General features: G+C 45.6%; 1 protein-coding gene across 1 annotated transcript; it reads left to right on the top strand.

Annotated features, from left to right (window-relative positions):
* The first annotated feature begins 71 nt into the window (after positions 1–71).
* Positions 72–18,014, top strand: LOC129847374 (ATPase family AAA domain-containing protein 5-like). The gene is made up of 21 exons (XM_055915145.1): positions 72–932; positions 1,130–1,192; positions 1,309–3,068; positions 3,392–3,482; positions 3,614–3,778; positions 4,058–4,196; positions 4,629–4,695; positions 4,819–5,000; positions 5,291–5,439; positions 5,548–6,013; positions 6,184–6,280; positions 8,794–8,876; positions 9,057–9,190; positions 14,117–14,273; positions 14,761–14,940; positions 15,130–15,378; positions 15,520–15,584; positions 15,819–16,008; positions 16,104–16,267; positions 16,453–17,453; positions 17,751–18,014. The coding sequence occupies exons 2-21, from the start codon at positions 1,142–1,144 to the stop codon at positions 17,908–17,910; spliced, it is 5,550 nt and encodes a 1,849-aa protein (XP_055771120.1). The 5' UTR covers positions 72–932; positions 1,130–1,141; the 3' UTR covers positions 17,911–18,014.
* The last annotated feature ends 65 nt before the right edge of the window (positions 18,015–18,079 follow it).

Below are 18,079 nucleotides of genomic sequence, written 5' to 3'. Positions count from 1 at the left end.
CAACCGGAGATGGAGCACTGAGAGCGGGAACAAGGTTTAGATGACTTTTCTACAAATAATGTAAAAACATAAAGTTATATTAACAGTATCTGAAGACACTTTATTACAAAATATGAATTTCAACCCCCAACGTTTCGGACAATTTTGAAAATAACTTTTGTCAAAGGCAGTCAAAATAACCTTCACATCTTCCAATGACAGGGACTGTCTGTGCCTATACGGTTTATGGTCTGTGCACTGATCAGAGTATGCATTTGTAGTAGCTGTCATAATTTCCACCTGTGCAGTACATTTATTAGCAAACCTTGATGGATCATCACGAATACAAGCAACGAATAACATCTACTTCACTCTCATTTATTTCAAAACTAGACAGCAGTGGGTTGATCTTTTATCTGCTTTTGCTGTATTTGTTTAGAAACAGAACTGCTAATTATTTACAATATCACGTGGGGTGGAGTCTTGCAGTCAAAACATCAACAACTGTTCGTGACGTGTACATGTTCTGCCACTGTGAGTGGTGGAGTTGGTGACGCTGAAGCGAAAGGCAATTTGGCGCCCTTTGGGCTAGACGAGTCAGGCGGGATTTTTGGAAGACTGAAACCAAACTACCAGTGTACCCTATATACGGAATTATTGCTTATATGTGTCTTTAATTCGTCTTTAATATCTAGAATTTACTTTGCAGTTACATGTTAACTTCGTTGTAGTTTAGTTACGCGTTTTGGGCAGCTTGCTAGCCGACTATTTCCCAACTAACGTTAGCCATGCCATCCAACAATAGTCGGATATAGCTAGATAGATAGATATTATTTTAAGATATTTATTTCCCTAGACAGACAGTTAGTTATCAAGCTATCAACTTTGCCACACAATGACAGTTCGCGTAGCTTAGAGGTTGTGTCTTCTAGAGGGATCAAGGAGAAGAGCTGGTAAGTTGTGTTCTTTTGTTTTCGCTGACTACCACATTCACCATTGATCTGTCCCTTAACTAGCTATCTATCTACAGTTGCTGCTTTTCAGGTTAACTGACTACTACTAGTTAGTAGGTAAGTTACCTAAGTACTTAACTGAACCAGAATGCACCAACTAGTTAGTCACTGCAACTAAAACCATTTAATTATTTTAGGTCAGTGAAATTATGGCTGGTGTCGTTGCTATGGCATCTGTCATTGAAGATTTTGAAACTCAGGTATGTGCAACCAAATTCCATCTGTCTACACTAGCCTGTGTCAACGCATTGGATTTATTTTTTTCATTGCATAGTTTTAATAATTGAGAGCGTAATCATCTCACCTTGTTTTACAGCCATGCAAGAGATCATGCAAAGATGCCCTTGCTCCTCCTGTCAAGATGATCACAAACTACTTTTCCCCTGTGCCCAAGCCCATGGAGAAACCATTCTCCCCACCCAGGTCCAACAACATCATGGATTACTTCAGCCGGAAGACCACACCAGTTAGAGAGAAAGGTAGTACCCCAGAGCAGACTAAGGAGAACCGCCTGGGGCCCCAGCCCTCTGAATCACCAGCCAGCCTAGACAGCCCTGTGAGGCTGCCAGCCAAGCCCCCTCAGAAACAGGGCAGGAAGCCCAGCAAAGTTGCCCGGCAGTTACAGGAGACTGATGCTGATGCAGGTTCCACTGAGACGGAGGAGTGTGTGGTCTTAGAGGGGCCAGGAGACAGTGAGGGGTCAGAGGGCAACGTAGTGAGCAGCAGCTGTGGCTTCCTGGGTAGTGACACAGCTGCCCTGCTGGCCCAGTTCAGTGCTGATGCTGGCATGGCTGGAGACACCTGTGGTAAGATTGACCCTGGCGCGGCATGTCCTGAGAAGGCTCAAAAAGACAATCATCCCAAGGTGGACTCTAAAAAAAGGGCTCCTGCAAAGAAAAAGGAAAGTTGCGACGGTTCTCCTAAAATTCCTAGAAAAGACAAGGTGACTGTCAGTAAGGCTAAAGCCAAGCAGCAGGAGGATAAGGAAACGGGGGAGTATGTGCCCGAGGTCCAGGAGGCTGAGCTCTCTTTGTGTGATGCAAGCTTCGAGGTGAACGTGGGTGAGGCGTCTCAGTTGAACGGGAGCACCGTCACCATCTCCTTTGAGGACTTCCTGCAGACTCGGGGCCAGGGAGAGGAGAAAGTGGGGGAGAAAAGCGGAGTCGACCCGGAGCCAGAAGACACGTTGGATGTACCCAAAGCCAATGAGCTTTGTCCCCTGCAGATATCTCCTCGAACCCTCACCATCCAAGCTGAGGTGCACACCATTTCCCCCGGCCACGAGCCAGTCCTGGTTGCAGAGAAAAAGATGGCCTCCATCTTCTCCAGGGAAAAAGAGGGGAGCCTAGCACCTGTAGTGGTGAAGACCGCTTCCTCTTCTTGTCCCCAGTCTAGACCGGAGCTGCTGCATGCCCCAAAAAGGAAGTCCAACGTGGTCCTGCAGGAGGAGGACCTGGAGCTCAGTGTCGTTGAGTCTGAATCATCCACTCCCAAGTGCAGCCAGACTGAGCGAAAGCAGTTCATGAGTGCTTTCAAGCAGCCAGCCAAGCCCGGCAAGGGTCCTGGGAAGCAGCCTGTGGACAAGGCCTTGGGGGAGGCTGGGGAGGAAGCCGCTGAGGAGGAGAACCACTCTGCTGCCCCAACAGAGGAGCAGCCAGGTAAAAATGCAGCTAAGAAGAAACCGCAGAGACGAGGGAGGAAGAAGGCCTTGGAGCAGGAGTCAGTTCCCTCACCTGCGGCACAAGAAGACCATGTTCCCATGGAGACTGACGATGTGGAGACTGATTCTAAACCCAAAGGGAAGTCCAACACTGAGGCTAAACCTGAAGCAGAACCCACCACCTCCACATCAACAACAGTCAGGAGGTCCTCCAGAGAAGCCCCTTGCAGGCAGACACCTGTTGTTGATCCAGTAACCCCAGTGAGGAAAACAAAAAAAGAAAGAGTGAAAGATGTTGCAGCAGTCACCGAGGACTGCCTGGTCCAGATGTCCACCCCGAAGTCAGACAAGTCCAGACACAGGGTGTTCAGAGCACAGATGGTCTGTCCACCAGACAAGACAGGAAGTCCCATCAGGTGAGGGATGGCCAAGATGTCTTTAAGCATAGTTTTTAATTGTCTCGCTTGTGCATCCTGTTGGTCAGTAACAGAGAGGCAATAGGTTTGGACAAAGATTGACTCGTCCACAATGGAGGCCTGTCCCTAGTCTGGACACTGTTTTAAAGGCAGGACGATACATTACTAGCGACAGTAGTGCTTTAGCTTCATGCTGACTTTGTAATATCTAGTTTGCATTGTATATGTTTGAAAATTAACATTTTGGGCATTTCATTTGTTTTTGCTGTTTCGACTACCTTGGCATAAACTATTATCATTTTATTGTTACCTTGAACCTTCAGGATGAAATTTACCAGAGTTGTCTTCCAAAGCTCTGCATCAAAGTCTGAGGGTGGAAGTGATTTTGAAATCCTCAGTCCCCTAGCTACTAAGGTAATTATAGCCTCTGTTTTTATCAGTTGGAATATGAAACGGATGTTTTGAATTAGCAGCTATAATTCAGCACACACTTTCCTTTCACTTGTAGTTTTTCTTCTTAAACCCATTTGAATCCTCTTCATCAGGAATCCAATGCATCCAAAAAGAGAAAAAAGGCAAAGAAGTTGGTGGAGAAAGCCCGGGAGATACAGCAGAGTAAAAAGGCAGCAGCGGATAAGGAGGGTCAGAGGTCTTTACGACGCTCCTCCCGGAGCCAGGTCTTGGTCAAGAAGAGCTACAGTGAAGACGAGGTACACTACAGTCCTAATGACATTTCAGTTAAAGATTGTAGGTTTTTCCTTACTTGGGAGAAAATGTTCTACTCTCGCTCAGTGTGTAGTTGTACTGTACAATTCATGCTCCATTGATAACAATTGTCATATTAGAGATGATGCATGTACTTTTCAATCCACCTGACTGTCTTGTTTTCCTGTCCATTTCTCCAACTGAGACGAAGCACAAGTACAGAAAGGCTTTGTTTCATAGATAACCCACTAACCCTTTATTTTTGCGAACCACTGTTTGTGCAGGACTCAGTGGTTTGTGTGGAGGATAGCCAGGATGGCTCTGCTCTGACTGCCAAGGAGAAGGGCAAAGCTCAGAAACGCAGTCTAAATGATGTATTGGGGAAAAAAGCACCTGCCAGCAAGGAGGCCAATAATCCAGCAGGTACTTTATCACTGTTGTTGACATAAGTCGTAACATGATTATAGAAATCATTATAGAAATCTATAATTTGCTCACCCTGAAGTGTTCTGGCTACAGGATATACACAGGCTGTAGTTATTTTTTAGAAAGGGAATTTTTGACATTACACAATTAATTTTCAAAGCCTGGAGGAGAAGGTGAAGTGTATTATTTGTGTATCGTGACAAGGTGAAAGCCGTACTTTGTTATGATTGTTAATTAAGCATTTCATTGTTTAAAGCAATACATTTGTTAAATGTAATTTGTATTTTGTGCACACATTCTTGATGAAATCTTGTCTTATACGGGCTAAGCACCAATTGCTGTATGATTATGATTTTATTTATTTTTGGTATATGTATGTATAGAAGGACACTAACATTAATGTTTTGTGTATTTTTTTACCTTCCAAAGTGGCTCCCATGTTCCTTGGGAAAAAAGCACCGAGGACATCAGTCATATCCATCTTTGATGATCGCAGGTAAGCTTATTACAGACCTGCAGCTTATTATCGATAACACAGTTTGGTCTATATTCAAACTTTTTGCATACCTCAACAAGACCTTTGACCTTACACCCGTATTGTGCCTCTTACCCCTTATAGCCGTGATGGTTCAGAGAACTCTCAGGATGATGAACAGTTCCGAGCCCGCAGAGAGTTCCTGAAGAGTGGCTTCCCAGAGTCCTTCAAGAAGCAGATAGCCAAAACCGTTGCCACCAATGAGGCCTACGCAGTCTCCTGCTCCTCCTTCCAGCCTGTAGTGCACGTGCTGCAGACGTCACAGGGTGTGTTTTTTCTCCTTGCTAGCTCTGTCCCTTCCGTCCAAGTGTTCTTATTAGTTGCATAAAGGGTGCCACACACGGATGTTTAGATTTTTTGAATGGCCATTTTTACGACTGTAAATCTTAAGCAACTGATAGATAATAAGTGTGCACTGCACTGAGGTTTTTATTAAATAATTTGTGTGCCGTAACTGGGATTTGAACTGGAAACCTTAGCCTTTTCAGCGCACTTCCTGTTCAAGTGTTCCCTCTGTGTTCTCCATCTAATTATGTTTTTCTTGGCCCTTTGACAGAGTGTCCTCTCTGGAGTCTACCATGGCCTGTTTCTCCTCGCTTACACTTCCTGAAGGAGCTTCGATGTCTACCATCAAACCAGCTCCCATCCCACGATAGTTCCACTTGCTGTAAGACTGAGCCAGCCTCCAGAGCCCACACTGAAAGGGTATGTTGTAATATTATTTTATACATTTCATATTTCACTGGTAATATTTACTGGTGTAGTTTTGTTTGTTAATCAACTTTAGATAATGGAATCATTTGTTCTGAACAGGGGTCTGGCTGGCGAGAAGATTTCTCTGAGCCCATTCGTAAGCTCCTAATGGGGGAGATCAGTGCATCCAACCCTCCTTTCCCCGTCCAGCGGTTTCTCACACGCTTCCTGAAGAGGCGGACGGACCACCTCCAGGAATGCACAGCTTCAGAGGCAGACCCCAGTACCAAACTCGCCAGCAGTGCCCCAGCATCGACAGAGCCTGTGGGGGGAAAGAGGAAGAGAGGGGGTGAGGGGGCCGTGGGAAAGGTGGCCAAGAAGCAGAGGTCCAGGAGGTCGGAGGAGAAGATCATTGTGATCGACGGGGACACCATCTCCCCTGAACCTGAGCCACCCAGGAGGGGAGGGCGAGGGAGGAGGCGCAAGCAACAGGAGAATGAGGAGATGAAAACACCACTCCCCTCCCTAAAGGACCCTGTGCTACTCCTGGAGGACTCGCCACTGGCTAGCAACTCTGTCAAAGATGGTAAGAGGGCAAATAAGAAATGTAGTTCTCTGTAAAACCTCTTATCTTGCCGTATCTGTGGTAGCTGAAACATGGCCTTTCAGTTAGATTCTTAAATGTGCTTCTTTTTCATAACATTACAAAATAAATTTTTGAATAGTCTTTAGTAACTGCTTTTTTTATTCCACCAGACTCCGTAAAAGAGGATGTGTTGTGGACAGAGAAGTACCAACCACAGCACTCCAATGACGTCATAGGCAACACTGCCTCAGTGAGGAGGCTGCACAGGTAAGGGATTGTGGTGTATCTACTGAATGACTCAACTGAATAGCTCAGTATCTAGGTGTACTAGGCACCCTGCTGGCTCTACACAGGTTTTACAGATATACAGTACATGGCCAAAAGTATGTGGACACCTGCTCGTCAAACATCTCGTTCCAAAATCATGGGCATTAATATGCAGTCGGCATTCCAATTCCTCCCAAAGGTGTTTGATGTTGAAGTCAGGGCTCTGTGCAGGCCACTCAAGTTCTTCCACACCGATCTCAACAAAACATTTCTGTGTGGACCTCGCTTTGTGCACGGGGCATGCTGAAACAGGGAAAGGCTTTCCCCAAACTGTTGCCACAAAGTTGGAAGCACAGAATCGTCTAGAATGTCATTGTATGCTGTTAAGATTTCCCTTCACTGGAACTAAGGGGCCTAGCCCAAACCATGAAAACAGCCCCAGACCATTTATTCCTCCTCCACCAAACTTGACAGTTTGCACTATGCATTCGGGCAGGTAGCGTTGGCATTGTGCATGGTGATCTTAGGCTTGTGTGTGGCTGCTTGGCCATGGAAACCCATTTTCATGAAGCTCCCGACGAACAGTTCTTGTGCTGACGTTGCTTCCAGGGGCAGTTTGGAACTCGGTAGTGAGTGTTGCAACCGAGGACAGACAGATTTTTATGCACTTGTCGTGACGTTGTATTAGTTAATGTGATGACTGCTGCCCATCGAATGATTTAAAGGTTTATAATTGCGTGATTAAATTAATCAAGCCATTATTAACTAACATGGGGCACCATGGGAAAATTAGTTTTATTGCTTGATTAATTTAATCACGCAATTATAAACCTTTAATCATTCGATGGGCAGCAGTCATCACATTAACTAATACAACGTCACGACAAGTGCATAAAAATCTGTCTGTCCTCGGTTGCAACACTCACTACCGAGTTCCAAACTGCCTCTGGAAGCAACGTCAGCACACTGTTACCCAAATTGGGGATTTCAAAGAGAGAGAAAGTACACGAGAGAAACATACATTTGGGTGCATTTGTCAGCTATGCTTATTTTGACCCTAACCTTGCCCCGAACTGCTGCCCTTATGGGTCAGAATATAATGATGTAATTACATGTTGAAGGTCTCTGTGGATTCTCCACGTGGACTGTTTAGGCTTCTCAATGACGCGCTTCTCTGATGCAACTCTCTGGTTGTCCTCACGATGTCAGTGTCCTTTTTGCTTAGTGGTCTGATTCCTCGTCTGAAAGGGTTCTTCTGAGGACAGCCAGCCCTGTAGCTCAGGGCTCACAGTGTAGGAATGAAACAGTGTAGATACGATTCGATGGGGAGTGGAGGTCGAGTGGTCCGGCATGAATTCACCCGCTTAGACATAGCTACTCCTCCGTAGCATGGATAGAATAAGGTTCCTTTGTCTTCAACCTCGTGTTGCGTTTTGAGTTCGTTGACTACTCAGACCTTGCTGCAGCTCGGGTCACTTAGTCTGATATGTTAATTCTTAACTCACATGTCTTATACCCTCAGGTCAGAAATGGGCGTAACCGCATTTAGGGCAATTCTCTGGGCGTACCAAGTTAAAAGGCAAGGTCTAGATTTGACTCAAATCCAATTTTAGACAACATCACATTTAATCTTTACCAAAACATTCTCTTTGATTTGGACATTTACCACACAACATACAATGTATAAACATCAAGCATATACTAAGAAAACTCTTAAAGTTACAATGTTTTCGTAATAACGTCATCCTTTAACCTTTAATAACAAAACAAAAATGACATTAATTTTCATATTCCATCTATCGTCATTACCACCATTGTGGCTGACGGAAACCATTGTTCCAAAGTTCATTTATTGCATGTTTAATGTTCTGAGGCTGGTTTTCCATAGTGAGAGGACAAAGGAAATTTGTCTGTTGCCTAAGATTTACCATGGGCTTGAGGGGTCATAAAACCCCCACATCTTCATACCCCTAGATCTCTCCTCCTCTGTTAGGGGTGAGAGATAATCTGTAGGGTTGTAGTCTCCTGTGACCTGATCAGGACAGTCATGACACACTTCAGCACTCGCGGTCCCGTTCTGTGAGCTTGTGTGGCCTACCACTTTGCGGCTTAGCCGTTGTTGCCCCTAGACGTTTCCACTTTACAATAACATCACTTAGAGTTGACCGGTGCAGCTCTAGCAGGGCAGAAATTTGACAAACTGACTTGTTGGAAAGGTGGCATCCTATGATGCTGCCACGTTGAAAGTCACTGAGCTCTCCAATAAGGCCATTCTACTACTAATGTTTGTCTAGGAAGTTTGCATGGCTGTGTGCTAGATTTTTATACACTTGTCAGCAATGGTGTGGCTGAAATAGCCAAATCCACAATTTTTTTTATGGGTGTCCACATACTTAGTGTATGTAAAAGGTGTGAATCAATGGCTTTATGAGCTTTATTGAAAGCCTGTGTGTTACATGCCATTAGTTCAATTAATCTTTCATGTAATTTTGCATAAACCAATCCGTTTGCAGTTGGCTGAGGGAATGGAAGCTCAGAGCTGACCGGGAAGAGAGGAAGAAACAGAAGGAAAAGAAACAGGAGGATAACAGCAATGGTAAGAGACGGTCACCTTGGGGAACATGGCTGAGCCCTCTATTCTAAGCTTTTGCTCATGTATTTTCAGATGGCACTATGACTGTTTGAGCACCAACACATTTATATAAAAGTAACTATTTTTCAAAGTTACCACAGAGTAAACCTAAAACAGCCTGATGTTCCCCTCTTGGCCACACAGACTCATGGGACACTGAAGACGGGGACTCTCAGGAGGGGGAAGACTTTATGTGTAACACCCTGCTGATCACTGGTCCCACGGGGGTCGGCAAGACCGCTGCCGTCTACGCCTGCGCCCAGGAACTCGGCTTTAAGGTCTGTTCATTCTTCACTCCACTTGCCTAACACAGCGGTCACCAACCTTTTATGCTTTGTGACCCACTGTTCTCTATTAAAAATCCTTGTCTTTTTTTTATCAAGATGTTTCTGCATACAAATTTGAATGCACTCACTTTACACTCTGAATCAGTCAATCAATCAAATGTATTTATAAAGCCCTTTTTACATCAGCTGATGTCACAAAGGGCTTTACAGAAACCCAGCCTAAAACCCCAAACGGCAAGTAATGCAGATGTAGAAGCACGGTGGCTAGGAAAAACAGCAGCACAACCAGGTGGACTGGGGACAGCCAGGAGTCATCAGGCCAGGTAGTCCTGAGGCATAATCCAAGGGCTCAGGACCTCCAGGAGGGAGAGATGGAAAGAGAGAATTTGAGGCAGAGGCAGAGAATCCCAGTGTAGAGAGGGGAGCTGGCCAGGCAGAGACAACAAGGTCGGTCCGGTGCCTTGCCTTTCACCTTCGCACTCCTGGGCCAGACTACACTCAATCCTAGGTCCCACTGAAGAGATGAGTCTTCAATAAAGACCTTAAGGTCGAAACCGAGTCTGCGTCTCACATGGATAGGCAGACTATTCCATAAAAATTGAGCTTTATAGGAGAAAGCCTTACCTCCAGCTCTTTGCTTCGAAATTCTAGGGACAATAAGGAGGCCTGCGTCTTGTGACCGTAGCGTACGTGTAGGTATGCACGGCAGGACCAAATCTGAGAGAGAGGTAGGAGCAAGCCCATGTAATACTTTGTAGGTTAGCAGTAAAACCTTGAAATCAGCCCTTGCCTTAACAGGAAGCCAGTGTAGAGAGGCTAGCACTGGAGGAATATGATCAAATTTGGTGTTCTAGTCAAGATTCTAGCAGCTGTGTTTAGTTTATTTAGTGCTTTATCTGGGTAGCTGGCGAGTACTGCATTGCAGTAGTCTAATCTAGAAGTGACAAATACATGGATTAGCTTTTCTGCATTTTTGGACAAAAAAAGTTTCTGGTTTTTGCAATGTTACGAAGATGGAACAAATCTTTCCTTGAAATAGTATTGATATGTTCGTCAAAAGAGATCAAGGTCCCCAGTAACGCTGAGGTCCTTCAGTTTTATCCAACAGCAGATCTTTGTTTCTTTGGACCGAGAACTAGCGTCTCTGTGTTGTTTGAAAGTTAAACATTTGCCGCCACCCAATTCCTTATGTCTGAAGCACAGGCTTCCAGGGTAGGCAATTTTGGGGCTTCACCATGTTTTATTGAAATGTACAGTTGTGAGTCGTCCTCATAGCAGTGAAAGTTGACGTTGTGTTTCCGAATTACATCATCAAGAGGTAGTGTGTGTGTGTATATATACAGAAAACAATAGTGGTCTTAAAACAGAACCTTGAGGAACACTGAAACTTACAATTGATTTGTCAGAGGACAAACCATCCACAGAGACGAACTGATATCTTTCCGAAAGATAAGATCTTTGCTCCTAGACAAATTAGGGTTTCCAATCTCTCCAAAAGAATGTGGTGATCGATGGTGTCAAAAGCAGCGCTAAGGTCTAGGAGCACGAGGGCCGATGCAGAGCCTTGATTTAAAAGGTCATTTACCACCTTCACGAGTGGTAAATGACCAGACTGATACATTTCATATACATTATTTATCTTCAGGAAGGCAATGAGTTTCTGTGCAACAGCTTTTTCAAAAATGTTTGAGAAGAATGGGAGATTCGATATACAGTGATCCCTCGCCACTTCGCGGTTCACTTATCGCGGATTCGCTATTTCGCGGATTTTCATAATGCATTTTTTTTTTTTTTTTTGGTGCATTGTGCTCTGCATTCTGATTCGCTAAAAACTCACTCCCGCTTCTTGTATCAAAACATGCTACGAATTGTGCTATCATTTTGTCGTCTCGTGCAGTTATGTGTACGTACATCGCTTAGCAACCATGGTGCGAATGGCCACTGAACTTAAGCGAGTAGCTGAGGAATGGGACCCTTTGATGAGCCGTTCATTACAGTTCTCCAACGTAATCGATGGTGGCATGTCGGTGTACAAGGATCTTTTTGCAAAGAAGAAAAAAGAGCGACAACAGCTGCCTATCACTATGTTCTTCTCCCGAACAAACACACCTGCACCGCGGGCTTCAGAAGAAGAGAACACTGCAGAGCGCAGTCAGGATGCAGCGGCCCAGTCTGAAGAGCAGTGAAACGGCCTACACGTGAGTCACTGTATTTGTATACATGTAATAGTTGCTAATTGTAAAAAAAAAAAAATATTCTATTTCGCGGATTTCACTTATCGCGGGTCATTTTCGGAACGTAACCCCCGCGATAAACGAGGGATTACTGTAGACCAATTTTAGTTTTTTTTTAGTCAAGGTTTGGCTTTTTCAAGAGGCTTTTTTACTGCCACTTTTAGTGAGTTTGGTATACATCCGGCCAGCAGCATACCACCCTGCATACCACTGCTGGCTTGCTTCTGAAGCTAAGCAGGGTTGGTCCTGGTCAGTCCCTGGATGGGAGACCAGATGCTGCTGGAAGTGGTATTGGAGGGCCAGTAGGAGGCACTCTTTCCTCTGGTCTAATAAAATATCCCAATGCCCCAGGGCAGTGATTGGGTGCTGTCTTTCGGATGGGACGTTAAACGGGTGTCCTGACTCTCTGAGGTCATTAAAGATCCCATGGCACTTATCGTAAGAGTAGGGGTGTTAACCCCGGTGTCCTGGCTAAATTCCCAATCTGGCCCTCAAACCATCATGGTCACCTAATAATCCCCAGTTTACAATTGGCTCATTCATCCCCCTCCTCTCCCCTGTAACTATTCCCCAGGTCGTTGCTGCAAATGAGAACGTGTTCTCAGTCAACTTACCTGGTAAAATAACGGTTAAATAAATAAATAAATAAAATAGTGAGCCATTTATTATGTTCAACATAGGAGGGCCAAGCACAGGAAGTAGCGCTTTACTTCTGCACCATCGAGGGCATCTTGACTGGTTGCATCACTGCCTGGTATGGCAACTGCTTAGCCTCCGACTGCAAGGCTCTAAAGAGGGTAGTGCGTACGGCCCAGTACATCACTGGGGCAAAGCTTCCTGCCATCCATGACCTCTATACCAGGCGGTGTCAGAGGATGGCCCTAAGAATTGTTAAAGACTCCAGCCACAATAGTCATAGACTGTTCTCTCTGCTACCACATGGCAAGCGGTATCGGAGCGCCACGGATAGGTTCAAGAGGCTTCTCAACAGCTTCTACCCCCAAGCCATAAGACTCCTGAACATCTAATCAAATGGCTGCCCACCCCCTCTTTTACACCGCTGCTACTCTCTGTTATTATCTATGCATAGTCACTTTAATAACTCTACCTACATGTACATATTACCTCAACTAACCAGTGCCCCTGCACATTGACTCAGTACCGGTACCCCTTGTATATAGTCTCGCTATTGTTATTTTTCTGCTGCTCTTTAATTACTTGTTCCTTTTATTTCTTATTCTTATTTGTATTTTTTTAAACTGCATTGTTGGTTAGGGGCTTGTAAGTAAGCATTTCACTGTAAGGTGGACCTGTTGTATTTGGCGCATTGATTTGATTTATGTAGTTTAGTTGGAATAGGGTCCAGTATGCAGCTTGAGGGTTTAGAGGTCATGACTATTTTCATGAATGTGTCAGGAGACACAGGATTAAACAACTTGAGTGTCTCCATTTGATCCTAGGTCCTGGCAGTTCTGTGTTGACCTAGGACAATTAAAGTCACCCACAATTAGAATATTATCTGCCATGACTACAAGGTCCGATAGGGCCTCAGTGAGGAACACTGTATACGGCCCAGGAGGCCTGTTAACAGTAGCAATAAAAAGTGATTGAGTAGCAACACCTCCGCCTTTGCGGGATGTGTGGGGGATATGGTCACTAGTGTAACCAGGAGGAGAGGCCTCATTTAACACAGTAAATTCATCAGGCTTGCGACATGTTTCAGTCAGGCCAATCACATCAAGATTATGATCAGTGATTAGTTCATTGACTATGACTGCCTTGGAAGTGTCGTGTCTTTGCTATGCCGGATTAAGTGTTATGACATGCTATTCTATAAAATACTTTCTCCGTAATTTATATTACCTGATTGAGCTAATCATGTAAATGTAATTAGCTAGAGAGGAGGGGCACCACGAAATAATATTTATAGAGCTGTTATCTTCCGAATAAACTCTTAAAGACCTAGTAATATTTTACATCAATAGCAGTCAATATTAATCGTCACCTTATTTCAGTCTCATCTGAAAGTTGTAAATTCTTGGTTATCTTCACGAACCCTGGCTAACAAGTTGAATCAGCAATACAAAATTGGGTTTAATTATTTATTTACTAAATACCTAACTAAATCACACAGAATTACATATACACAGAATAAATCATACCTTGATTACAAATTACGTCATAAAGGAAAACGTCCCTAGCGGACAGAACAGATATGACAGCTGGTTACCCAAAGGAAAGTGGGCTGGGTTTGAGTGAAAGAGCGGGAAGACTGAAGAACAAAGGGAGAAGCGATGTCTCTATCGGGCCGAAGGCAGCTACTCTATCGTAAATACAGAATCTTATGCATTCTAAATTACCGCCCATTTGGAAAAGGAAAATGCTATAAATATTTTCTCTGAGTTGCGCTTCATTCATTCATTCATTCATTTAACTAGGCAAAGGAAAGAGTGGTTCCTACTGGTCTTCCAACACCACTTCCAGCAGCATCTGGTTTCCCAACCAGGGACCGACCAGGACCAACCCTGCTTAGCTTTAAAGGCAAGCCAGTAGAGGGATGCAGGGTGGGATTCTGCTGGGTGCCCTCAAATCTTTTAACATCTGTCTTAACTGTCTGTGTAATATATTAGCTATGTATGCTACTTTGAAGGCAGGAAGTCTAATCTGTGTCATCCTTCTCCAGGTGTTTGAGGTGAATGCGTCGTCCCAGCGGAGCGGCCGTCAGATCCTGTCCCAGCTGAGGGAGGCCACCCAGTCCCACCAGGTGGACATCCAGGGGGTCAACGCCCATAAGCCGTGCTACTTCAGTAGCTCCACCACCAGGCCTGGATCCTCACCACGTAAGTTTAGAAGACGTTTGCCTTTCTTCTTGCAGCCCAGTGTTTCTTTGAACAAAATTATCTCTTAGGACTGCTTTGATAGAAAGTAGATAGTTTGACACTGATAAAAATCTATAAGAGATAAACGGGTAACAAACCTGAGAACCATCTCTCATTGGCCTAAATCTATGGTATCTTCAGGTTACATGCCAGTTTCATTTTACACTTACATGTTAGTCATTTAGCAGACGCTCTTATCCAGAGCGACTTACAAGAGCAATAAGTGCAGGAACAATTCGAATGAAATGCCTTGCTCAAGGACTCCTAGACAGATTGTTCACCTAGTCGGCTTGGGATTCAAACCAGCGACCTTACGGTTACTGGCCCACCCGTCTTAACCGCTATGCTACCAGCCGCCAGTTTCTTGAGTTATGTGACCCATAGTATATAAAGTAGGATTTCTAAAGATCCAGGTTGACAGGTGATGATTCTGCTGTCCATCTCCCAGGGAAAGTGTACTCTCCTCGAAGGGTGGTGTCCTCCCCCAGGAAGCCCCCCCAGTCCCCCCGTGAAGCCAAGAGGGGAGGACTGGCCCCCACCTCCCTGGCCAACTTCTTCAAAATGGGCCGACCTGGTCCCACCAACAAGGAACCTGCCAGTGCCAGTCAAGACCAGAAGCAACCAACCGGTTAGAATGAATTACTTGTCCTTCTTCCTCCCTAGCTTGAGGTTTCTGTCAGTCAGGTGTTAAACAGTCTAGGCCCCTAAATTAAACACAGCAGGGAAGCTTTATTCCCTTCAGTTACTATTTTGGATAAACCCTAGTCTAGTCTGCATACACACGTCAGAACTAAATATCAGTGTTATTCTCTTCCAGCTGTTCCCAAGAAGACCAGTAAAGCCAAGGAGAGGTCCAGTAAGACTGAAGAGCCTCAGAACGGACCAGCAGCAGCAGCCAACACCAAGGACTCCTCCTCCTCCAGTGAAGAGCAGAGCAGGAAGACAGCCACGTCACTCATTCTCTTTGAGGAGGTGGATGTCGTCTTTGATGACGACTCTGGGTTCCTGGCTGCCATCAAAACGTTCATGACCACCACCAAGAGACCGGTGATCCTCACCACCAGTGGTGAGTGGGGGAGCAATCCACATTTCATGGTGGGAAGACTAAGTTGTGGTTCATGGTTGTATGTTTGTACACTGTGTCAAATGAATAGCACAGACCAGAAGGTGACATGCACTGTGAGTTGAACCTGTTTCTCTCTTCTAGATCCCACCTTCAGTACCATGTTTGATGGCTACTTTGAGGAGATCCATTTCAAAACCCCCTCAGTGGTAAGAAAACCAATAAACTACAAACCGATTTTTTTCTTTTGCTGGATGTTTTGTTGTTGTCATGTACTCAAGTAACGTTGAAGGTATATTTTAAGCATGCTTTCTAGTTGCACAGGAAGAATGTTCATTTTATAATAGGAAACTCGTATTGTCGTTTGCGTATGTTAGTGTGTAACTCTTTCATACAGGTGCATGGGTGTGTGTGGTTGTAACACCTCTCTTTCTCCTATACAGGTGAATGTGGGGAGCTACCTGCAGCTGCTGTGCCTGGCTGAGAACATGCGTACGGACGCCCGCGACGTCTCCTCTCTGCTACACCTGAACGGTTGTGACATCCGCCAGAGCCTTCTACACCTGCAGTTCTGGAGCCGCTCCACAGGGGGGCGGAAGCTATCCCGTCCTCTCCCAGACTCAGACCCCATAGGTGAGGACAGAGTAATGTTCACTGAATAACTGTATAAACAACGCTGCCAATTAATACTGATGGTGATAAATGTTGTTTTTATGTTGCATATTCAGCGACACATCTCCAGCCAAAGACAGAGGAAACTGCAGGTGGCTCTGTGGTGAGTGAGGGGGTGACCCCAGCAGGACCCCTGCCCCCCTGTGACACAGGCTGCACAGAGAGCATGCTGGGGCTGCTGAACATGGAGCCAGAGAGGGACATGCAGGATCTGTTCAAGGTTGGTTGTCAAAAGTCCATCTCTTTCCTCCTTGTTGTCTTAAGAGGACACTCAAGACCGGTCTCTTGTGGTATGATCTCTCATAATTACAATCCCTATGTCAAACCACCTTCTCAGAGTCACTTTATTATCTGTAAGTTAGTGTGGAAGTATTGAAGGTTAACCACCATCTATTGTCTCCTCAGAGCCAGTCCACAGTGGAGCCAGGTTGCTGGGAGCTGCTGACCACAAGCAAGAGGAGAGGAATGGACCTGCTCTACTCCAACATGGAGGCCCTGCTTCCCCTACCCACCACACACCTCACTGTCACAACCCACAGGTGGCCACAGGAAGTGAGCAACCGGACACAGGAAGAGTCCAGCGCTGATCCACAGGAAATAGCCACTAGTATGAATAGTATAAAGCCAGAGATTGATCTACCACCTCAGACTGAGGTTGATCCACTGCCCCACTCCAGGCTCCAGCAGGTGGCAGAGGGGTCAGAGACAGACGGGAGCCCGGTGAAGGTATCCTCTAGAATGAAGAAGAAGAAGCAGCTGGGTACCCGAGAGGACCTGGACCCCTTTCACTCAGACTCTGATTCCGACGACGCCTTCCTCTCCCTCCACACTAAACCACCTCCCAACCCCCCTCAGACACAGATGGAAGGGGAGGACAGTCAGGACGATTCTACCAGCAACAAGGTTGAATTAGAATCTGTGAAGGCTAGAGAGGAAGAGGTAAAGGAGAAGGCCCCTGCCCCGGTGAGGATGAGGGTGCCGCTTACCCCGGAGCAGAGGATGAAGAGTGAGCCTGTGTCCCACTGCCTGGGCTCCCTGGCAGAGTTCCTCGACCACATGTCCCTCCTGGACTCCTCCCTTTGCCTCCACACCTCACCTGTAGGTAGCGCCAGACACGCACACAGGACGTTCGGCCTGAGAGCCGAGACTAAAGACGGGATGAATGATGAGCCCAGGGAGGAGTGCCATGGAGGGAGCTGGGTGGAGGGGGAGAGAGCGGGGGAGATCCAGGCTGCTGTGGAGGCTCTGAGCTTCCAGAGGTGCAGGGCCGGGGTGGAGGAGGCGTGGGGTAAAGCTCAGGGTCTAGAGGGGGAACTGGGGAAGGAGGCTGTGAACGAGCTCACACTCCCTGTGGCCCCGCACAGACAGGGCTTCAGAATCACCCAGGACAGCCCCTGTGAACCAAAGTGAGTCGTCTTGTCTGTTTCTCCTTCACTGTATGGCTTCTAATGATCAGTTGGCAGGGTATTGCTTACTATGAAAAGTATTATGAATTTATAATTTATATGTAAAATATTGTATTCATGTATTAATAACTTATTTAATCAGTGAGTATCATTTTAGTATTCAACATCTCAAAGAAAAGTTTAATTTGGTAATAAATTGAACACATTTATGTATTAAGCCCCTTTTACATTAGAAGTTGTCACTAAATGCATTTTAAGGAATCTAACCTATCCTGTTTGCTGCTGTTGTTCCTCCAGGGTTCTCCAGAGGAGGAGGGAGGTGATGGACATTCTACCCAGCCGAGTGGCAGGGACACTGGGTAACAGACCTGCTGCAGCCCTGGACTTCCTTCCCTTCCTACGGACCATATGCCGATCAGAGACGCTCAAGGAGCAGTTCAAGGTTAAACGCAGGTGAGAGGTCAGGGTTATGGATGTGGAAATCAGGATTAGAGTTAAACAGGGTTTTAGGGGGACACCCAGCTCTGAACCACCCCAAATCTGTCTCATTCTGTATAGATTGATACCTAGAGACTAAGCTGCTCTCCATTCAGTATAGATTGATACCTAGAGACTAAGCTGCTCTC

The sequence above is a fragment of the Salvelinus fontinalis genome, unplaced genomic scaffold (genome assembly GCF_029448725.1).
Source record: "Salvelinus fontinalis isolate EN_2023a unplaced genomic scaffold, ASM2944872v1 scaffold_0806, whole genome shotgun sequence".
Classification (NCBI taxonomy): Eukaryota; Metazoa; Chordata; class Actinopteri; order Salmoniformes; family Salmonidae; genus Salvelinus; species Salvelinus fontinalis.
The sequence above is the reverse complement of the archived record's forward strand: the minus strand, read 5'-3'. Positions and strand labels throughout refer to the sequence as shown.